Source organism: Drosophila sulfurigaster, chromosome 3 (assembly GCF_023558435.1).
Source record: "Drosophila sulfurigaster albostrigata strain 15112-1811.04 chromosome 3, ASM2355843v2, whole genome shotgun sequence".
NCBI lineage: Eukaryota > Metazoa > Arthropoda > Insecta > Diptera > Drosophilidae > Drosophila > Drosophila sulfurigaster.
This window is the reverse complement of record NC_084883.1, coordinates 10,664,122-10,689,100: the sequence shown is the minus strand read 5'-3', so window position 1 is coordinate 10,689,100 and position 24,979 is coordinate 10,664,122. Positions and strand designations below refer to the sequence as shown.

The window sequence follows — 24,979 nt, the reverse complement described above, 5'->3', positions numbered from 1 at the left end:
CTTTTATGTATTTCAATACTCGAAATTGTACCTTGAGATTCCACATCGATGCGAGTCATATTTCAAATTTCGCATTTCTCATTTCACATGCTCAAAAGTAGGCAAAACAAAATTGATGCTACACATTCACATCCTTCATCCTTGTTCCTGTTCCCTTGCCTTCTTCCATTGGATGCCTTTCTCGGTGCTGTGCAAAATGTAAACAAACATTTGGCCACACAGACGCACACAAGAACATACACACACAAGCACACACTCTCTCGTTCGGTAGTTATGTAGACACAAGCTGGAAGTTGCCGCCGTTGCACGTGCAACAGACTGCGCAGACTCACCAAAATCTCTGTTCGTCGTGCGTGTTGAGTTTTTCGGCTTTCCATTAAAGTCAAGTTCGCATTGCAAATGGTTTTGTTTGGCCAGCTTTGGCAGTCAGTCAGTTCGTAACGCGTCGCTGTCAAAGTCGCAGTCGCAGAGTCGCAATGTGAGCGAAACGCGTCTCTCAATTAACTCTTCCAATCAACACGAAACTTTAGCGAAAGTTTACGAGAAAGTTTGCCAAGTTATTTTCGCACGGCAATTCATGTGCTAATAGTGACATTACGCATACGATGTGTCTGTGTGTGTGTCAACATATTGTGTGTGTGTGTGTGTTTGTGAAGTCCGAGCATTGACTGTGAAATGAAATAAAATCACACAGAACAGCGGCAAAGAATAATTGCAACAAGCTGCAGTTGCAGTCACTGTGAGCATATTGTTAACGTCTGTTTGCCTTTTCTGCCACACTTAATGGCTTTGACATTGACAACTTACTAGTCCCATTGCGGCCTCGACCACGTTCACGTTCACGTTCATGTCCTCGCTGTCGTCCTCGTTCTCGTCCTCGTCGTCGCCCTCGTTCTAGTTCCTGTGTAAATATTCATTTTTCTAGCTTGGGCACGCAGGTGCAAAAGTTGTTGCCTGCTTTTAGCATAATTAAGCCAAACCCCAGCAAACATATTTTTTCGGGGTCCGCGGACGCAAAACTGCTGCAAACTCTCAAGTTGCATGCCCCGTCAGTGCGTCAGTGAAAGTTTTGTGAAAGTTAAAGCTGCGTCTTAAAGTCCCTCACTCCGGCCAGGACAACATTTTTAGGTAAGTGCAACAGTGCATCAACTGAAGTTGAAGCCAGAAGCAGGACAACTTAAACATTCTGCCATTTTGCCGCTTGCAGCTTGTTTATAGTTGGTTAATTGAAGTCAAGAGGTCCAGGTGTAGTCAGACTGCCCAAAAATGTTAATTGAATTGCATTTTTAAGTGTTGAGTGCTGTTAGTTTGTTGAGCTCTGAAATCTTGATGCGCTTTTGACCGGCCAACGGTGAACGAGTCTTCAATCATAATTGAGTTCATTCAAAAATAACTTGAAATAGTAGTAGGAATTTGATTACTTGTTTTTTTATAAATAGATTTTTGACTTTACAGGTGAAAACTAGAGTTTTATTTGAGATAACTTGATCTTATTTTTAATTTTGAGAAATATTGTTAATCTTGTCTAAATTGGTTTAAAATATTTTTTGAACAATTTCCTATTCTGGGATTTGTATCCGCTACCCATAGGAATAAAGAATATATATTCTTTAGCAGCCGAGACAATGAAGCTATGTCAGTCTATCTGGTTTGGATCGGAAACAAATCGTAGAAGACAATTAAGAAATACTTTTGTATGTCAAATCTGCAAATCTGTATTTTTTTAACACTGTGATATATTTCGAATGTAGTACTTCATTGATATACCATATATGTATGACCATAAGTATATTTTAGTATTTTTGTGGTACATTATTCGGTATATTTTAAGAATAATACCACACTGCTTTGCTTTTATTCATATTGGGTAGAAGGTATCTTAAGTCGAGCAAACTCAACCGTAGCTTCCTTACTTGTTAAGCTTGGCGAAATTTGTTTTGAATATTCGCTAAAGTATTTTCTAATCTTGGATTTCTAACTTTTTAAATTCCTTAATTAAAAAGTAAGCTTTTGCTATTCTGTTGGCCATTATTACTATTGTTATGTTTATTGCTAACTATTATGCAGAGTTCCCTTGTGTCTGCTTCACTTTTTACTGCTTCATCTCGATAAAACAGAATTATACTTATCCATAGCAAATCTCTAAATAGTGTCTGCATTTTGGTTTTTGAATGGGATGAGTCTACTTTGAACTTAGACGTTGTACTCGCATGTAAACAAAGCCTAAATAGCTTAAACGATTTGGCAGATGATGAAACTGCTACAACTGATGCTGATGTCGATGTCGATGTGGATGTCGATGGCGATGGCGATGCCAATGTTGATTTTTCGATTGACTTCAAGGCCTCAGTTTCAGTATCGTTGGCGTCTAAGTCTTAGTTACACCAAGAAGAGAAAAGTTCTCAAGTGGCCAAGCGAAAAGCGTAGAATTAAATTAAAAAACACGAAGCGAAAAGAACAGAGCAGAATAGAAAAGAAAGCAAAAATAGGAAAACGAAAGAAAAACGACGCATGTGCAAATAAAAGAGGGCTTCAAATTCAATTGAAGTGGAGCGGGGAAGGGAAAGGGGGCAAGGAGAAAAGGGGGGTCGGGGCATAGGCCCCACGCACAATAGTTAAGCGGAAATGAACGTCCCTGGGGCCCAGGGCATGGAAGTGTGTCAAAGTACGTTTGGAATTGGAGGAATCAATCGAAGAAGACGAAACCCAAACAGCCCCCGGCCATAAAATAGGTGTGTGGGATGGGGGCGTGTAGTGAGAGTGGGCGTGGATGTCGGCGTGGGTGTGGGAGGAAAAAGAACTCGTCAAACGAAATCGAAATGGAACTCAAGCAAAAACTACTTTGTTTGCGATTAGCACTTGGCCGGCTTTCTAAGGGAAAGCAAGCGAAGGGGATGGGACTGGATGGGGGGAAGGAGTCTTGAAGAGCGGCACTTGGCTGCCGTAGTGCAAGGGGCAGGAGGTTGAAATGAAATGTGTGTCAATATATTGATTGAATAATGGTCTACATATTGACAAACAACTCAAAAGGCTCTCGACAGACTCACAGACGACTGTCGACTGGCTGGGAAAACCAGCCAAACGACTTGACGTCGCATGACAGGCAACTAGAGACGTTAGACGATGCGATATTCGTATGTTGATGGGCCTAGGGGCATAGAGTACGCCCAACTCCCAACAATAAAGAGGAAACGGAAACGTTGGCCCAAAGAGCAAAGCGTCTCTCCGTACTCGTATGTGAATATGTCAAATAGGCAAATGCAAAGTGAGTCGCAGTCGCACATCAAAAGGCATTTCGAGTGCGTCATCAATGCAAAGCAGCTCGCAAAGATGAAGATGTTGTTCTAGATGAAGATTGAGCATCAAGCATCGAGCATTGAGCATCAAGCATCGAGGGTACCCAAGACATTTAGGGGGCGTGTCTGAAACACGTGTTCCTTTAATTAGATAAAGTTTGTTTGCATTACAAACATACTGGCAGCAATTTGCCATTGCCTCCACTTCAACTCCAACTCCAACTTCGACTCCAACTCCAACTCCAGCTCAAACGCTGTCAATAGCAACGCCTGCCTGTTAACTTTTTCTGCGCACTGTATTCCCTAGCGGAAAAAAAGTTTCTCTTGGACACCGCACCCGGCATCCGCCGCACACCCCGCTCCACTTTGGGCCATGATTGACAGACGCACGTCTAGTTAAATAAAAAAGAAATACAAACACCCAAAAAAAAAAAGTTATGAAAATAAAAATAAAATAGAATATAAAGTACTTCTTGCAGAGCAGAGCAATATATATATATATATACATATATATATTTACGTATATAATTTCATTGAATTTTGCGCTATGCAAAAATATGCTGAAGGGAAAATTTTTGCTCATTTGCGTGACATTTTCACATCGCAGCGTAGACTTTTCTTTCTTAGCAATTTTCCGCCTTTGCTGCTCCACAGCAACAACCTTACATAAATTATTTCTATTTGTATTTGATTTTCTTATGTATTTGCTTCTCTGATTTAAAGTTGCTGCGAATTTCGAAGGAATATCTTTAAGAAGCTCTTTATAAGCAGCAAAGTAAAATGATTATTCATCTCTTTATTCCCGCTACTCATAGGGTATATTTTGAATCTAGAACAAAATCGATATATCAAATCGGTATATGTTAGTATTTTTGCGGTATATTTTCGGTATATTTGTAGAATATGTAATGAACAGGTTTATCTTTTTATACCCTCTACCCATAATGTATATTTTGAACGTAGTATTAGATCCATATACCAAATAAAGCTTTCGGTTTATTTTTGTATTTTTACTGTATATTTGTAGAATATACAAATTAACAGATTATTTATATTTTTATACTCGCTACCCATAGGATATATGTAGGATATATGTTGATTTTAGTACAATATCGATATACCAAATATAGCTTTCGGCATATGTTAGTTTTTTTGTGGCATATTTACGGTATATTTGTAGAATATGTAAATGAACAAGTTTATCTTTTTATACCCACTACCCATAATGTACATTTTGAACATAGTAACATCCATATATCAAATTTATCTTATATATAGCTTATAGATATAGCTTTCGGTATATTTCGGTATATTTTTGGCATATTTTCGGTATATTTGTATAATATGTAAATGAAAAGATTAATCTTTTTATACCCGTTAGCCTTAGTGTATATTTTGAACGTAGATCAATATACCAAATATAGCTTTCGGTATATTTTTGTATTTTTGAAAATGGCTAGAGGATATCTTACCGTCGAACCCACTCTACTGTAGCTTTCGTACTTTTTTGTCCTCACTTTCCTTCACATTATTTAAATTTTTTATTACATTTCGAGCATACAGCGTATCTTCCTTGATTGGGGCAGGGCTGAGGGCTTTGTCCCATAATCTGTATTTAAGCCCAGGCAAAATCCAAGCATCATTTTATAATGCATTATTTAAAGTACTTTTTAATAAATTCTCTCATTTGTTTTTTGCTATTAATAGCACAAAGGGAAGCGTTGTTTGCATGTGAGTGTGTGTGAAAATTTCAAGGCTTTCCTTTTCGCTTTTGGCTCTCTTTTTGGTCCCTTTGTTCCGAGCATGCAAGGCGCACACTTGTTGTTAATTAAAAGCTCACAAAAGTAGGTAACATGCATATAACAAGGCTTACACACACACACACACACACTTACAGAGTGTGGCACACTCGAACATACACACAGTTGCACACACTCCTCTCAATTGTTGCACATATTAATTTGTGTGCGGCGGCTTTCAACGTGGCCGCCTTTTGTGTTGGCTTTAGCTGGCTGGCACTTTTCTTCATTTTGGCCAAGCGACAACAATGGGAAATGACAACAATGAAGGCCAGCAATGCACATAAACTTGCTGAACAAACACAAGCAAAGTGCGCCGCAACAACAATTACAACAACAACAAAGACACACAACTACAATTGCAGAGCCACAGAGCCAAAGAATAAAACACACTAACACAAATCTTTATTTAAGCATAACAAAAACATCGCCTTCAATGCTACCAAACTACGGTCTCTCTTTCTCTCAAATACCAAGAAAACCTTCCCATCCTCGTTTGCCCAAAATTCTCTATAAAAAAGTGTGGAGTGAAAGGAGAGAAAAAATTAGAACAGCAAAGCGCCTTAGGATGTGCAACACATAAAACTTCAGCTTCAATGGCAGCCAACAGCCAACAGCTAACAGCAAACGGCCAAGAGGCAACCGCCCAGCAACTGAAGCTCGATTCAGAGCGAGAGCCAGAGCCAAAGCCAAAGTCAGAGCCAGTTTATGCGGTCGATTGTGTGTGGGTTACAGCTGGAATTACCAACACTTGGTTTATGCGTAGCGCGATATCGTGATAATGCTCTAAAAGTGGAAATGCAAAGAACTGATTACTTATAGTATATAACAAGAAGATTGAATACCAAATACATACATAATCAGTATTAATGTTATTACTTTTGCTATTTATAAGTTTTCTATTCATCACGAATTTTAATTTTATTACTTTGCTTTTCACAAGTTTTCTGTTTATCATGAACTTTAGAACGTTTTCTTTGTTTATAACATATGCTGCCACGTTTAATTTTCAAGAATTGTATTTTAAATGTATGTAGTTTTAATTGTTATTAAATCAAATATCTACACCTAAAATCCATTATTTTGCTATATTGGTTTATTTTTAATTTAATCGTTTTTTATGAATTACTTTTTAGTTACTTTTAATTACTTGTTTCTTTTGAATATACTATACAACAATATCGATATACCGAATATAAAATTTGGTATATTATGTTTATGTTTTAAGAATATGTTTTTATTTTTAATGGGTAGCGGGCATCCAATTTATATCTTATTATTTTTGTGGTATATTTTTAGTATATTTTAAGATAATGATCGTTTTAATATGGTCTTAATGAAAATAGGTAGCGGGTATCTCACAGTCGATCACAATAAACTGCAGCTTTCTTACTTGTTTTGTGATGTAATGTTCTACATATTGAGATTATACAAATTTAAATAAACTCAAACCCAAAACTCCTTGTGCGAGACTTTTTCATTGAAGTGTGTTTTAATTGGATTTCTACAACAAACTCGATTTTTTAGTGAAGATCTTTTTTTTGTGAACCATTTCGAAAAATAATTTATTTAAACTCTCTCTTTCTGGTTAACATATAGCAAACTGAAAATTTTTAAATGGTGAAATTTCAGATACAAATAAACGAAAATTAAAAATATTAGATAATGAGACGAAAGAGAAAATTGTATAATTTTTGTTTATTTCATATATATGTACAAACATTGATTATTTTCGAAATATTTTTGTATTTATTATTAGTAAACGTTTAAAAATTTATTATTCATTGTAGTTAACACAATTCTAATTGCTACAAAGTTTTCCTGAAAAAATGTATTATAAATTGACGAAAATGAAATGGAAACTTAAAGTAAAATTTTATTCTATAACTTTTTTCGATAGCAAAATAATTCAATGTTGAGTTCAGTTGATTTCAGTCATCAGAGTTTTAACTTCATTTTTTTTTAAATTCAATATTCGACATTTTTATGAACGAATGAAATCAATACAATTGCACAATTTAAATTTACACACTGAGTAGATGGGCTTAGTAACTAGAACTCCCTTCTTTTAATTAGTATATTATTTTGTATAATAATTAATATGTAAATAAATAAATAAATAATGTATTATTTATATAAAAAGTATGTTACTTTGTACATATAATTAGCGATGTCATGAGGTTCTTTGCAATCATGATATATTCTTGTATTACACTCTTTTTCCACATTTTATAGTTTTTAATGTAGTTCAATACCATTAATTTTTCTCAATCATGATGTTATATGGATTAAATACATGTATTTCAAGTTTTTCAATGTACGCTTCTTATGACAACCAATCGTTAGAATAAGTCTGCGTATAACAAGTATTTAATCCCATAAGCCAATTGGCCAGTGGACTCAGAGGTTTCGCTATGAAGGCTGCTCAAAAGTAGGTTAGCAGTGTTACCATGATCTCAGTCTGAGCATGCTTTAACACGCATAAACGTGTCATGTACTTAACGTACAACGTGCAGTCAATGCTGCTGCTTTAGCTGCTGTTGCTGCTGTTGCCGTTGCATGAGTGGCAAGCAGCAGTGGCAGCAACAGCAAACAGAATGGGGAAACGGCACCCAACGGCTTCAAGTGACGTCTATGGGCGGCCATTTCCGTTTCAATGTCTCTCCGTTTAGTCCGATGGCTGTTAAGCCATTTTCTGGGCCGAATTGGCAGTCAACTTTAAACTTGGCTGAGTGAGTCTTTCTAATGCGAATAACGGTATCAGACGCAGTCTCAGCCAACGCTTGCAGCCTATATACGAGCTAAGTTAAATGTGTATGTGTGTGTCTGTGTGTGGTAAAGTTTTTTCTATCCTCCCAAAGAGAGAAACGTGGGGAGGAGCAACTGCCAACGGGCAAAAGAGGCTGCCAAAAAGTTTTGCCTCGCAAACTTTTCTGCATATATTTTCCCCACAAAACGGAAGCTTGTTTTTCATGTCTGTTGGCGTATTTCGTTGCGTTGCGTTCCGATTCGGTTTTCCATTTTCATTCCCTCCCTCTTGTATATATACATACATATATATTTTTTTCTTTTTCGTTGGCATTTTAAATGCTTTAATCGCAATTTATCAAATTGGAAAATAAAAGGGCTCGAGTCCCGAGCAAAAGTTTTTGCTAGTTTCCGAATATTTTTTGGGGGCATTTTCTAAGCGTTTAATTTGTCAACCATTTGCTTAGTTAAAAGTTTTCTGGCAACACGACAGCAATTTACACAGTCTACAATTATTTGCATTTGTATTTGTGTATTTGTATATTTGCAGAGTGAGCTGTGGGCGTAGTCAGCAGTTAGCAGTCAGCATGCTGCCAAGTGACAGAAGCTCCAAACAACCAGCTTCAAACGCCACTCATTCAACAGCAGCCTAAAGAGCGAGCAATGTCCAGGCAGCCGACATGTCCATATCGGAAAGGAATACGCCCAGCCATGGGGCACCCAGCAGCATGGCAACGCCCTCGCATCGCCAGCATCATCGGCCACCGGACGTTGAGGAGGCGCTCTCCTCAATGCTCTGGACGCCCTATGAGCGCACCACGCCCACGGCCAGCTCCTCGGATGAGGACGATGACGATGAGCGGCTCAATCGCAAGTTGCGCAAATCGCAAAGCAACTACGAGACCAGCCGGAGCACTGCCCTAAGTCAGCTATTGCCACCACTTCCATTGGAAACACCGCCAGCAGCTGCTGCTGCATCAGCAGTAGTAGCAGCAGCAGCAGCATCAGCTCTTCCCGTGCCTTTTCCCAATTTTAGTTTAAGCGGCGGATGCGCCTTCGAGGCAGCCAAGACGAGTCGAGCTGGCGGCCATCGGAATCGCTACTCGTATCCATCCTACTACGGCAGTCCGGCGCACACACTCACCCAATGGTGTTCCTCGGCGGCCACGGCCATCAAGGAGCCGCCCTCGTATGAATCCCTCTACGAGGCCAGCGTCTCCAGTGTGGGCGCGGCCAGGGCGAGCTTGGCTCGCGTCCAGCCGAACAATCTACAATGTGATAGATCGCAACGATCCCGAGCAGCAGCAGCAGCAACCACTACAACTGAAAAAAATGATGACGATGATGATAAAGATGATGATGATGATCAACTAACGGCAAATGTTCCCGCTGAGCGTTTGGTGCGCTCCTTCACCGATGACTACATATCGCAGGTGAGTCGATTAATCAAAATATGTATAATTTATATAACATAGAAGATGATATTTATGTTAGTAGGTTATTACTAATGCTAATCAGTATAACTTATAACTATTGTTTTAAATTTATCCATTTTTGAAATAACTTCTCTACTTCTTTAAAAAACCCGGGAATTTCTAAATATTAGATCATTATTCTAAAGCTTCGGCTTTTTTCTATAAAAAAATAATTTAAAAAAACTGATGAAATAATTTCAATCTAAGTATAACTATTACTATCGATATTACTTAGAATCAATTTTTTCAATTTATCCCTTTTCGACATAACTTCTATATAATATTGTGTTACTACGATTACTAAGAAAAAAACAGGGATTATCGAAAAACTAGTTTAATATTCTAAAATTTATGATTTTTTCGATCTTATAAAAGAAAATTTTGTAATTAAAAAAATTATAAAATGATTTCAATATAAGAAATATAACTATTGCTAATCGATATACCTTAGGGATGATATTTTGAATTTATTCATTTTCGACATAACGTCTCATGAATATTTGTACTACCACTATACAGAAAAAACCCAGGAATTTTTAAAATACTAGATTATTATTCTAAAATTTTTAATTTTCTTGTATCTAAACACTAAATCTTGAAATTTAAAAAATATAAAAAGATTTCAATCTAAGAAATAGAACTATTGCTAATCGATATAATTTAGGGATGCTTTTTTCAAATTGTTCCCTTTTGACATAGAGTCTATGGAGTATTTGTACTACCGCTGTACAGAAAAAACGGGAATTTTAAAAATATTAGATTATTATTCTAAAATTTCCGATTTTTGTTTATATAATAAAAATTTAATCTTGATTTAAAAAATATCATAAGAAGATTTCAATCTAAGTACTGGTACTAATAGATATAACTTACTTAGGTGATATTTTTAATTTATTCATGTGTGTAGAATATTCTATTTCGTCTACAGAAAACAAATAATTTTCTAAATATTAGATTATTATTCTAACATTTTTAATTCTATCTAAAAAAAGCTAAATATTTTAAACAAATTTCGAGTAAAAAAAATCATAGTTGGAATTCAATCTAAAAAATAGAATTTTTCAATTTAAACATTTTTCTATCTGTGAAAATAAATCATAACCCATTTCAATCATATAACGTTCTGTAAAACATTGCAATCTTAAGAAACATTCCCAATTTACTCATAAACTAAATGGTAATTGACACGATATATTATATTATAGAAAATATATATAATTTCATAATTTGAAAATGATATAGTATGGATATAGAATGTCATTATTAATCAGAAATTGATGTCTATTACCGAAAATTAGTAGCTATGATTTAAGTCTCGTTTAATCGATTTGTTTTACTTAAAAAGTGTTAAATTTCGAATATATGTATGTATTTGTTATCTTACAATGCAGTTGATATTACAGCTCTCAAGCATAACTTAGTGAGAGTAAAAAGTAAACAGCGTATGGTTGAAAAAGTTATATTATAAAATATGTTAGCTTCATGTAACTCAGCTCCATTCATTGTTCTATTTATGGTGAACTGCACCGTGTGGCATGGAGTCCCATAAAATTGTCACCTCGGTGGCGCCGCAAAACGTCAACTGCACGCACTTAGACGCCTAATGTGGCGCCATCAAATTTGATGTCAAGGCTGATGTGTATGTTAGGCAGAGAGCCCTTATCGAGTCCCCCATTGACAGCTTCTGCAGTCGATAAGAGCTAATGTTTCACTTAGGCCCTTAAGTGCCCGCGACTTCGATAAGAGAGTGCCAGATGTCGTCTAGCATCAGCATCGACATCGACATCGACATCGGCTTCGACATTGGCATCGTTTGAGCAATTGGTAATTGGTATCGGTTCGCTATCGGTTTAACCAGAGTGCAAAGTGTGTGTGCGATGTGTGTGTCCGTGTATGACTGTGTGTGGGGGGTGTGTTCTGAGGGTCGTTCCGTTATGTTGGAAATGAGAATGAGGGCTTACAATATACTCGGAAATATGCATTTAAATTTATTTCTATGCTCTTATCACACATTGTACATATTTGTTGGTGCGCAAGCGGAATGGAAAATTAACCGCAAAGCAAAGAACAAAGAACAAAGGCGAAACTAAACAAAGTAAGAGTACAAATATATTTAAATAAACGATAAATATGTCGACAATGTGTGCCAGCTACCCCCCCACCCCCGACCCCATCGATGCATAGGTAAGACGGGGATATTTAGTATAGGGTTCGGTGTCGCAAAAAGAGGGGTTGCAATCGATTGACAGACTGCGCTATAGGGGTATTCAAGCGCATAATTATACTGTGTACAATATATATATATTCAACCCGGTGAGCGAACTTATGGCGCACACTGTACTGTATCAGTAGAGTGGACAAGCGACACGTAATTATCGCACATAACCTCTAAAAATATAGAAAGCTCATGACAAAACGTTAATTATAAAGCTGCAGTCAGGCACCGTTGCAGTGGACTGGTTTGGTACATTTTTTTTAGATTATTTGTATTTTTTTTTTTTGGGGCGGGCGCCAACAATTGCAACTAGCGACAACAATCACTGACAGCAAATCGCAGCCACATTGCACAAGAGTGAACAAAACAAAACGACAATAATATTAATAACAATGGCAATAACAACAAGAGCAACAACAAAACAGAATCCAAGAGCAGCACCTAGAACAAGAAGTCAACAGCAACATCAACAACAACAATAACAACAACTGGTGATAGCAGTTTGAGCTAACAGTAAATCACATTATATTTCTGTGACGTAATTAATGCAAGTAACACAGCGTAACATAATTAGAACCCAAACGCACACACACACTCACCACATAAACATACACACACCCACACACATATGGGGACCCATAAAGCTCTCATGATGCGGATAAGGATTTTGGGGAGATTGTGTGTGTGTGTGTATTTGTGGAAGGGGTCACACTAGGGTGCTATTAGAGATGGACTCCTGCAGTATAAACAATTGTGGAAGCGAGTAAAAATTAATTACAATCTCAGTTCTTAATTATAAAGTGCGGCTCAAGTCTCAGCGGTCGTCAGTCTGCAGAGCTTTAGTGTTTTTCATTGCTTTGCGCACTTTTTCGTGTTCTCAAAACTCTCAATTAGCAGTTTTAATTCATAAAAGCTTTTTGTCACGTCAAACTCACGACATGCGCTCAGCTCTAATACAGACGCACTCATCTGTGTGGGCATTAGAGCGAGAGGAGAGAGAGCGAGAGTAAGTCATGCAGCCACAACAACAATAGCAATAACTTTATCAGCAAGCATGCAGACGCCAGGCAGGGATACAGCAGCAGCAACAACAACACTTCAATTACTTGTGACGATTTTATGTTTATGCGTTGGCTTAATTAATTCAATTAAGCGCACATTTATGCGCCTGCTGGATTGTGAGCTAGAGCTATTCTTGTTACTGTTAGAGCTGTGTATATCCTCGGGATTTGACTTGGTCTGTGTGTGTGTGTGTGTGACTGCCTGTCACCTTTTTTTTATTTTGGTCACTCGCTAATCCCCCGGCAATTAACATTAATTAGCGCTTGAAACTTAAATCTTGTCATTTGCTTAATGCAAACTTGACGTTTTTTGCGTCTTTCTCTCTTTCTATTTATTCGTCTCTTTCTTTCTTTTGCAGAACTGCGCATTATACAATCCAGCAATAAACGACACACAAAAAGTAACGGCAACAACACAAAGGCCAACAACGACGAATGCAAGATCACAACAAAGTGCAGAAAATCAAAACGACAGCCGAGCGAATTGCATTATCAATGAAAACAGCGACAACAATGTTGACGATGAACAAGAAATTGCAACAACTACAACAACAACTGGAAACGAGGAAACAGGCGCTGCCTCGGTTGCCGTCTCTGCTGTTGCAGTGCAGGTCAATCAACCTGTTTCCTGTGCTGCAGTCAAAGCAACAGCAGCGCTCAATCGCACTCTCAGTCTCAGTCAAAGCCTCAGTCGCAGTCGCAGCCGCAGTCGCAGTCACTGTGTCAGCGACAACGAGCAGGCAGGCAGCACAACAACAGCTGCTGAGAGTGGAAACATAACAGCGAATGAGAGAGCAAGCACAACAGCAACTGAGAGAGCAAGCACAACAGCAGCTGAGAGAGTGACGCTGTTGGCCAGCGCTGGTGAGCGGTGCTCAACAACGATCAGTCTCTCGAGTTCGTTCGGCGCGTGCACAACAGATGCGTACAACACCGGCAGCAACGGTGGTTATTGCAGTTACAACAACACATTATCTTCGTGGTTGTCGCGGGGGCGCTACAACAACAACAGCAACAGCAATACGTCGAGCAGCGACAACGCTAGCAGCAGCGACGCGCTGCGGCCCAACAAATGTTTGGCAGAACTCGAACGTTTGTATGCCGAATTTCGCGCGAGTGAAAGTCTCTTTGAGCATCGCTTGAGTCAGTCGCAAATTGATAGCGATAACGATAACGATAGCGATATCGATATCGAAACGACGATGCGTTTGAATGTGGCTGCTGAGTTGCCGCCTGCAGGAACAGGAACAGCGACTGCAACGGCAGCAACACAAACTGCAAATGGCCACAGCAGCGTGTTTCTTAAAGCCAGCGACTGCAATGACAGTGACAACAACAATCAGGCCAAAATAGCAGTTAGCAGCATTGCAATAACGCCCGCAGCAACAAAGTCCTGTCAAAGGCAGCCAAGTCTAACGATACAAGTGAACAACGGCAGCAGCAACAACAACAACGGCAACAATTGTGTCGCGTCGCCCACAAGCACAACAGTTGCAACAGCAACGCAAGAGCCAAGTATTCTCAACAATAACGGCGTTTGTGTTGTAAACTGTAATTACAGCAACAACAACCATAACAACAACAACAGCAGCATTGTTGCTATTAATAATTGTGCGCCAGCGTCGAAAGTGTTTAGTGCAAGTGTCCAAAATAAGCTCAATAATAATGCCCATGTGGATGTGCAACATGTTGCTGCCACCGACAGTGGCAGTGGCAGCAGTGTCAGTGTCAGCGCCAGTGCAAATTCGAATTCGAATGCGAGTAATCTAAATAATAATAATGCAAATGCAAATGCTAATACCAATGGCAATGATAAGAGCAATGTGAATGTGAATGTGTCCAGTGCTAATAACAGTGTCAAAGTAATCAATGTTAATGCAACGCCTCCACGCACTTTCACCTCAACCGAATGCCAAACCGATGATCTTACTAACAACAACAACAACAACGACGACGACAGCAGCAACATCAACAACAACAACAGCAATTCCCCACAGCAACAGCAACAATTGCAGCAGCAACAGCTGCGCACACGCGAGCAACGTCGTCGAGAGCGTCGCGAGCGGCGGCAGCAGCAACAACAACAGCAGCAACAATTGGCACCGCAGCATCCGCGACGATTGCATGTGGAGCGCCATTCGCCGCCGTTGCATCCACCACCTCCCCACTTGCATCATCCGCATCCCCATCCACATCCACATGCACATCAGCATCCCCATCCCCTTCCGCATCCGCATCCGCATCCTCATCCGGCGGCATTGGGATTGGCGCGTGCTCTGTTGCCCGACATTCTGCACAGCCATTATCCGCCGCCGTACAGCGCGTTGCCGGGTGGGGGGCCACCCCCTTTGCCACCCCCGCCGCAGGTGGCTGCCCCGCTGCCACCGCCGCCTCCGCCACAAGCGCCAGTGCCAATGCTAACGCCAGTGATATCGACGGTTCCGCTCCCGGGCGCCGCTCCGCTGATGAGTGATGGACGCTTCACGTTGCCGCTGCCCATCATGCGCAGGTGAGTTTCAATTCAATTCAAATTCCCCCCATTCCAATTTCTATTCCAATTCCAGTGCCATTTCCAGTTGCTGTAGCTCTTTGTAACGTTTGTACGTCAGCCACAGCTTCAGCCTCAACTCTCACCTCTGGCATCATCGATCACTTCAATGCCCATTTCCATTTTCATTCAAGCGCTCCTTTGTCTCAGCTTTCGTGTTTCATGTTTATACCCAGCAATAGTTGTGCGTAGGGTGGTTGAGTTTGTTAGAAGAGATGGGAATGAGTTGCCAGAATAATTTAACATAGTTTCAAGCAATGCAAAATGGATTGTTAAAGTTATTTTATTTATTTTGCAAGTAAAATTCCTTCTAAAAAAAAAAAAAGTTGCAAAAGCGATTTAGTTTATTTCAAAATTGATTTTAATTGGCCGAAGAGTTCCTAAAAAGAAAATAAATATTATATATTTTATTTATGAAACGAATTCATTTTTATAAGTGATCTTTCATTAAAATTATATATGTACATACATATATTCATAGATTCTTTTGGCCTTGTCTACTTTCTCAGTTAAATTTAACGGAGTAAAAAATATAAAATAGATTTAGCATTTACACAAATTTCTAATATAGATAGATATTGAATTAATAAAAATTTATAATTAATGACAAATTATTATTATTAACAAGTAATTACTAAATTTTTGTACATTATATAAATTATTAAATAATTTAATTGAATAAAATAATAATAATATAATACTTAAACAAAATTCCAGTAATTCGGTAAATTATTTATTATTTTCATTAATAATATGATACTTAAATATTCACTAATTATTTGCTTAACTTAAATCTCAAAATGTAGGGTATTCATAGATAATGTTGAAAATTGTTGATGCTTAATTTCGTTCAATAATTTAACTAATGTACAAAATATAATACTTAATCGATAATTCAATATTTATTTAAGTAACTTAAATCTGTTCAAAGTACAGGGTATTCCTAAGTTCGAGCTCGCACAATTAAGTCAATTCTCACTTCATCATGTTTCATGTTTGCTTTTGGTTTTGCCTTAGCTTTTCTTCTTCTTCGCCTTCGACTTCGTCTTCGTCTTCTTGTTATAGCTCACTGTTGCTATTGTCGTTGTTGTTGTTGCTGCTCATGTCTATTTCGACATTTTCTATTACCGCACATCGCTTTTTTTTTTTTTGCCGTTCGCCGTTTGCCGGCCCAGTCATGTGTCTTCCTGTTTCGTGTTAGACGTTGGCTGAGACTGCGACGACGACGGCGACTGAGAAAGAGACTGAGACTAAAAGAGAGACTGAGAGCCGGCAGGGTAGACATAGACATTATAATGATGGTAATTTTGATGTCAGTAACAAATTTCTTGCTTGATTTGACGCTCGAGAAACCGAACCGAAAAACCCAAACCTAGTCGAAAGTCTAGACCCAAAACCCAAATACTCATCCCCAAGCATAAACCAAACCCAACCCAACCCAACTCGACCTGAACTGAACTTGGATAGCATTAGGAAGCCCAACTGCTTGGTGTAAAAATTAATTTCTTAGGTTGACAGCACTTCTTGGAAATTCAAGGAAAAAATATAAAATAACAAGAGCTCTAATTTAAAGTTGATGTTAAGAGGTCGTTGTAATTATTTTCGGTGTGTGTTACGTTGAATTTTTGGTTAGCTTTTCGCTGTTTCTCTCTATTCTGTTTTATTCTGTTCTGTTCTATAACTCATTTCGGTTATAATGAGTTTTGGTTTATCTGTAATTGCAGATCTTAAATCACAGTTTTGCTCAGGTACAAAAAGCGTCTCTGTACCTTTTGCTCCAACAATAAGCTAACAAAACACAGAGTGTGAGAGAGTGAGTGAGAGATAGATAAGATAGATATAGTTGCTATATATGGTTCCTAGTAATTTTCCCACGCATTTGTACAAGTATTACTATAAATATTTATATCTATAGTTGCGACAACAGCAAGGAACCAGTTTTTCTCACAACTGCACGAAAATTATGATTGTATCTGTATCTGAATCACAGTCAGTATCTGTGCTCGCTTTTCGTTTCTGTATCTGAATCTGTGTAGTCAGCTGGATGTGCGCTATCATTGAGGCAGCCGGACTCGAAAAACATCTCCTATTATATTCGTGTATTCTCGTTATATATATAAAGCACGCCTCTGAGCGTTTGACATTTGACGATGACGCTGGCAATTTCCAGTTGAGTCAAGAGCAAATCGTGTTTCTGAATTTTAATTGTGTTTTATCTATTGTATAATTGCAAAACTATGTCAAGCTAAATCGTTTTGGCTTATTGTCTTCGGTGTCTCTCTCAGCTGCTCTGTTGTTCTTCCTATAATTGTTGAACATCTTGTCAAAGCTTCGAGGCGTGTTTGGCTTTGATTATTGCACATTGAGGAGCTAAAAGGCAATGCAATTGTTGTTGTTGCACAAATTAGTATAAGCAAATGCATGACAATGAAATATATATATGGAGAGTAGATCTGTCCCCATTTCTGGATGAAATTTCTAACACAAAGGGAAGCTGCAGTGACAACTCGATAATTTATAGTCGAAGCCGCCCAATCAAAGACGCTTCCTGTTTACTTTGTTCTGACTACAGTTCATATTTCTTTATAGCTGATAAATGTGACTGAGTAAAAAAGAGAAATAAGAAAATTCCTTATCTTAATAGACTGCCCGCTCTGTGTGTGTGGCAAGCGAACTCATCGAACTGCTCTCGAAATCTGCTTTGGCCGTAAATCGCGTCTTTTATCTGCAATTTCGGCACCTTCAACCTTCGCTCCAAATTAACATGCTCTTACACAATGTGTTCGGCTTTTACTTACTTTTATTTTTTACTTTGTTTTTGGCGAAAACCAAAGAAATAAAAAGGTGTAAAAAGCGAAAGTTATTTACAGGAATCAGAGTCAAGAGAGAGGGGAAGTCGATTGTTGGGGTTGGGCAGGTTGGATATGGATGTGGACGCCTGGCTGAGCGTGCATAATCTTTAAATCATTAAATAACAACAATAACAACAACAACAACAGAAGAAATTACAACAGTCCCAAAATGAAAATGAAAAATGAAAACAGCACAACACAACACAACGACAACAAATAATAAAAATAAAAACGGCGAGCAATAAAAAGGAAACGTGATGCTGAACTCACGTTGCACGGCAGAAGAGACACAGAAGATACTACATATAAATCGTTGTAATCATTTTTTTTTTGCCTTTGCCTCACTTCGTTGTTGTTTTTTCCTTTCATAGGATTTAATTTTGTGTATAGTATTTTTTTGAAGCATGCGAAACAAAAAAGCAAAGAAAACAGCGTGCCCAGTAATAAAATCACTAAAGATACTTTTGTACAGCTGTAGATACATCTACATCTACCGCAACATCTATAGATACAGCTACAGATACAGATACAGATACAAATGCCAAGACTCGCTTTGAGTTGAGGTCTGAGGCGCTGTCTGTCTCAGCTTCAGCCTCAACTTCAGTCAGCTGAGTGCAAGTTTTCGGCTGCTTTCACTTTCGCATTTGTATCTGTATCTGTATCTTAAGTGGGGAAGCTTGTGCCTGCCTGGGCCAAGTTATCATAAATTTGGCCTGCACACACTCACAGGCATATATCGTATATATATCGTAAATCAAAAATGTAATTCAGTTAAGATCATTAGATGCGTGTATTTCATACTAATTATGGCACTTTAGCTAATTACGTGCTGCGTTGACGTTGTTGAGGCATTGAGGCGTCTGACACTGAAAAAAAACACACAGTCAACAACAACAGCGACAACTGCAGCAGCAATAAAAAAAGAAAAAAACAAAACAACCGCGTGCTAAGTTAACCGGTTTTTTGAGGCGAGTGTCAAATTGCGAGTCCAAAGACCCAAAACCAAAAAACAACAACAACAACAAGAAATTTGCATACAGCAAGAAAAAGAGTGCAAAAGTATCTGCAAGATACGCGCCTGAAATCGATGGATGATTCAACTTTTTTAGCAACAACGAACGTTCAAAATGCAAAAAGCTAAGCAGCAGAGCAACTGAAAACCAGATTTCACTCGAGCCAACAACAGCAAAAACAACAACGGAAAACAAACCGAGTTTCAAGTTGCAGAACGCGCTGCTGTTGTTGCTGCTGCCTCAAAATGAACTCTGAGCGGCACCTCGATCTCTCGAAGCGACTCTATGATTGTGTGTGTGTGTGTGTGTGCTGCTGCTTTTGTATTTGTACAAGTTTGGTAGCTTGCAACATTTGGTGGCTGCCGCTGATGCTGCATCTCCTGTCGCCTGACACACTTTTTGGTCTAGTTCGCTAGCCAGATCGCATTTTTACAGTTCTGAGTTGCTGCTACGATGGGCTTGGGATGAGGCATGCCTCCAAATTGAGTGATAGTTTGTGGCATATTATGTGGCATAAAATCACAATCACAGCCAATGCTGCTACCGCTGACAACTGACAACTGACCAAACAACTTTCCAGTTTTATTTTGTCTTGCCTCTCTGTCCTGTTGCCTCCCTGCCTCCTTGCCTCCGAGGCAACGTCTGGAGTGCACCGCCCCCGCGCCTCCGCTTTTTCACTGATTTGGCGGTGTTGGCTTTATTTATTTTTTTTTATAAGAGCGCAAACACAACACACACCACACACACCACATCAACCACAACAACAACAACAGCCGAAGTGGAAGCAGTAGAAGGAACAAAAAACGAGAAGAAGGCAACTAAATAACTTGTCGGCTTTGGCACTAGAGAAACAGAACCGCATCCATGAGATACTCGTAGCAAAGCCAAAAAAAAACACAGAGATACGAAACCAAACGAAACGGGACGAGACGAGAACTTGACAAAAGTCAATAAAGCCAATAAAGTAAAATTGTTGCTATCGTTGTCCAAGTGCAGCAACAGCAACAAAAACGAAGTCATTTCAGTTAGCACAGTGGCCAAAAATAGTTTAGAATAGAATTGATAGCTAGGATTTGATTTGATGAACTCTTTCTTATTCTGCAGCTGCAACATTTAATCGGTCAATGTCATTGAAGTGCTGTTGGCTTTAGTTCACCTCATTTTTTTTTGTTTCTTTTGTTTTCTCTTACTATAACTTTTAAACTTTAGATTCCTCAATCAGTCACTTGACTTTTTTTTTAAACTCCAGCAACTATTTGCCACCTGCTTTGTGTGAGTTTTGATATTGCTTAAGGTTGATGTCATTGTGTCTGATTGAGAAAATGAAACGTGAATTTGTACTGCAAATTTGTATCAAGCTGCTTTCATTCTAAAATTTGACACGTTTCGTTTTTATTTTTATTCTAACTTGACCAGTGGATTCTATTTTTAGATGAAAGCATTTAAGAGTTAATGAAACTGGATGTATAATCAAGAGAATATAATTTGTATTTAAAAATAATCTAGGAGTGTGAAACTACTTTGTACAGATCAAAGCGCCACTTTGTTATGATTTTCAAAGAGTGCGGCATGTTCTATCATATGTTTAGTTAAAAGTGCTTAAGAGTTAACGAAGCTGGCTCTAAAACTTTGTAGACAAAACTAATTATCCGCTACACATTTTAATATAATTGCAAATCAGATCGGTATTATAGCAGAAACATACCAGATTTGTATACCAATAAAAATACTGAAATAAAGCTTAGGATATATTTTGTATATCGATATACTACATTTAAATTATACCATACAATATAAAACATAGATGATTGTCTAGCATAGTATTATCGCAAAAATATACTATATTAATATACCAAAAATACTAAAATATACCAAACGCAATATTTTTATATTTACGATATTCTTCGTATGCATAAATTTAAATTATCTCATACAATATGAAATATAGTAGATTGTCTATCATAGTATTATCACAAAAATATACCAAATTCTTACACCGAAAAAAAATACAAAAATATATCGATATACTATGTATATATCAATTTAAATAATAACATAGTATTATCGCCGAATAATACTAAATTTTTATACCAAAAAATACTAAGTTAAACGGAAAGCTATATTTTGTGTACCGATTATTACGAATACATATATTTAAATTATATCATGAGATTGCCTTATAAAGCAAAACAAAATTCAAATTATTCACGAAGAACTAAATATTTAATCCAATTATAAGGTTTTAATTTGCCAATGAAAAAGAAAAACTCTTAGTTTATGTCATTACAACCTTTTCCTGCTCCGTAAAATATTTTTATACGCTTTCTGCAATACTTGATGCATATTTATGAATGCATTTATATAGAGTTTTATAGCACATGAATAGTCATTCATGCATTCAGATGCTTCCCCGTTTTATATAAGCTCGAACCCACTGTGCTTGGCCTGCACTAAGCTGAAACCAAATTGTGGTTGTCTGCTGCGGTGGCTGCAGCCTTTTGTTGTAGTTGTAGTTGTATCTGTTGTTGTTGTTGTTGCTGCTGCTGCTGAAGTTTGTTTGTATAGAAAATGCATTCGGGCCAAGCTGCAATGAGCCGGCAAAATGCAGCAGCAAATAGAAACGGCGACCCAAAACAAGTTGCCAGTAAATCCAAGAGACAGCGAGAGAGAGAAAGAGACACACACACACTCTTGAGAAGGGGAAGGAAATTGTGGGGAATTGGATTGCCCGGGGGCAGGCAATGGGCAAAGGGCAACTCGATTCGTTTCGTTTGCGAGTTGAGAGTTGCGAGTTGCGCTTGACAAACTGTTGGCAGTGGCAATCTCAGGTTTATTAAATTGTCACCCCAGTTGGAATTCGATTTACATTGGGATTTCTGTTTTGGCCATTAGCTGTCTTGTCTGTCTTTCTGTCTTGGCTATTTGGTTGAATGGCACACAAACCTAAAACCCAAATTCAAGCCAAACCCTCAACGTTGGGGAAATATGTCATTATCAGTGCTTTGCGTTTGCGGCTAAGAAACTTGTTTGTTTTTGGCTTAATTGTGACCATGCAATTAACGTTTGTCGACTGTGCCAAAAATGCTTTAATAAGTTTCTTAACAGCTTTGGCACTGGCCTTGAGCGCTGAGAAAATTATCGCCCAGACGACGCTTCAGAGTTTGTTTTTTTTTGTTGAAGTCTTGGCAGCCTCTTTCTCTTTTGGAGTCGGCATTTAGCTCTTGGCTTCGGCCATTACAGTTCAATGCCATTTGGGCCCAAAGCAGAACAAAGCCAAACGCCAAAAGCCCAAGTCTAACCGGCTCATTGTTAAATTCAGGCATCAGACATTTCCACACAAAAGCCGCTCGCAAACAAATGAGAATTATTATTGTTATTATTATTATGTTTTTTTATATTTTTGTTTTTTTACATTTTTTTATGCTCTTTTACAAATACAATAGAACCCTTCCCAGCACTCAGCTCAACTCATTCCCAAAGAGCAGATGAGCATCATTTGAAAATAAGCATATAAATAAATAAATATGCGAATGCAAATAAACAATATGCTTATATGCAGGCTCTGCTTACCACTCCTCTTCTCTGTCTCTCTCTCTCTCTCTCCTTTGCTGTGATTTAACAGTCCTCTTACTACTCTCTCATTTATTTTTATTTTCATTTCGGATTTTATTTCGATTTTTTCCGTTTGCTGTGGCTGCTGCTGTGGCTGCGGTTTTAAACAAAAGTCCATAATTTATGTTATGGCTAAGCATTGGAGACTGTTTGTTGTTCGATGTTTGTTGTACGTACATTGAACAGTTTTGTTGCCATTCTTCTTGCCACTCTTTTCTCGTTTGCTATTGCTGTTTACCCTCACTTTTTTTTTGCTGGTTGCTGGCTTTGTGCTGTGGCTTTGCATTTGTGCATTCGACTGAACTCAAAAACGGGGCGTGTGGCATTGGCAGCAGCATTGGGGGCATGGCCAAGAGAGAGGGAAGGGGGCAATGCGAATATTGGATAAAATATTTACAATAATTGACTTGAAACTGCATTCAATATTTGCCACAAGCTTTTTGCAGTAATTAATTTAAACAAGCCTGTTGAAGGCTTCTAACTTAAGTAATTATTTATAGTTTCTTTTTACGGCAAACTTGAATGCACTCAAAAACATATGAAATATATGAAACGTTCAATAGATTTTACAGAGATTAGAAGCAGCTTATAAAATACTACAAATTTATAGAAATTTTTTTCAATTTTTATATGAAAATACTGTCAAATTGGGAGCACCTTAAAGTGAATAAAAAATAAGTGAGAAAGCTATAGTCGAATTAGATCGACTATGTGATATCCGCTATTCATTTTGAATAAGAGCAAAATAGTGCAGTATTATTCTTAAAATATACCAAAATATACCGAATGTTTTTTTGATATAGCGGTGTCTTGCTATATTGTAAATAGACTACAAAATATATATTCAGCTAAGAAAACTAAGACCCAAATTTATTAAATATATTTTAGTATTTTTCGGTATATTAAATTGACAAAATGTAGAAAATATATTTTAGTATTTTGGTATATTAAATTTGTAATATACCACAAAATACTAAATATTTTTGGTCTATTAATATAGTACCAAATATACCATATACCATATACCAGTCAAACCTGATTGCAGAAGGCGTTTTTAGTCAGATAAAAATACTTTTTTAAATACATTTTTTAGGAATCATAAGCTTCAATCAAACATAACAAAGGCTGTCGGAAAAATTATGTCTCTATCTCTTATACTCTCTGAGTTCTAGATGTTCATACAGACGGACGGACAGACAGACATGGCTGCTTCTGCCTGTTACATACATTTCCTAGCCTTCTACCCTATTGACAGTGGGTATAAAAATACTATTAAATTTGGAGCACTTTAAGTGAAAAAAAATCAACAGATTTCGTTGAACTTGTAAATCGTCAAAGTCAGGTGAAAACCGGATGATTTCGCTTGATTATAATTTTGTCACGAAGTGTGTGTAAAGTAAAAGTAAGGCATTAATATTCTTGATCGGGTTGTCAGCCGATGTTGATCTCTAAAATGCAAATATAAGTTAGATTGAGACTGATGTGACGATACTCGACCAACTAGTCGATAAAATTGTAGTTGTTGTTTGATTTATGGTTATGAAATGCGGCGTCAGATTTTGCAATATAAATTGCTGTTTATTGTATTTTTGTGGCAAACTACTTGACCCGCATTCGCCGGGTTGAATGTGGCACAATTGTGACCACTAATTCATTTGATTCATTTGAATGTGGGTGTTGAACTGAATACACACGCATTTCACTTTAATACGAAACTGAAATTGAGTTGTCGAGTTGTTGTTGTTGTTGTTGCTGTTGATACTGGCAAAAAGCCAAATGAAAGAAGAGGAAACTCAAATCTGAAATCTGTTGAACAGTTGAATGCTATTGTTGTGTTGTGTGTTGAATACAACAAATTGCTGGAGCCACACAAAATAATTAATAGTCATTTGCTTTGATTTTTGTTGTTAAATACATTCGTTTGAATATGCGTAGATTGCATTTTTAATGCACATTAATCAGTTTTTTTTTTTTTGGAGTCTCTTTTATAATGATTACGGGATTTTAAATGAATTTCGGCTCCGATAGTCTCCGGTCTCCGGTCCCAAGTCTCTATTTTTGTGTGTTGTCATGAGGTAATATGAGAAAATATTGGCGAACCAGTTTTGTTCCTCTCGAAGCTGCCACAAAAATGATGGGGTGAAAGTTTTTTGTGTTTGCATTGATTTGTATCTAAATAATCTTTTGGTTTATGGTCAGTAGGTGGGCATTATTTGAATTTGATTTGATTAGTTTTGAGAGAAATGAGCTGAAAACTCGATTGCTTCAAATTGTTTAGAATGATGGTGGCGAAAATGATGTTCAAATTTAAATTTAGAAAGCCTACCAAGGGAGATGTGTGTAGGTGAAAGTTGATAGTT

General features: G+C 37.7%; 1 protein-coding gene across 6 annotated transcripts in view; it reads left to right on the top strand.

Annotated features, from left to right (window-relative positions):
- The first annotated feature begins 462 nt into the window (after positions 1-462).
- LOC133840728 (bromodomain-containing protein DDB_G0280777) overlaps positions 463-24,979 on the top strand; it is a 58,226-nt gene continuing 33,709 nt past the window's right edge. For 3 of the 6 annotated variants that reach the window (XM_062272748.1, XM_062272747.1, XM_062272746.1), the window contains exons 1-3: positions 463-1,128; positions 8,394-9,276; positions 12,954-15,103. In XM_062272748.1, the coding sequence (XP_062128732.1) occupies positions 8,524-9,276; positions 12,954-15,103 (2,903 nt within the window). In that variant the 5' untranslated portion in view covers positions 463-1,128; positions 8,394-8,523. Of the gene's footprint in view, positions 1,129-8,393; positions 9,277-12,953; positions 15,104-15,158; positions 15,361-17,976; positions 18,298-24,979 lie in introns of those variants that run through there. The other 3 variants (XM_062272749.1, XM_062272750.1, XM_062272745.1) reach the window with 3 other exon arrangements.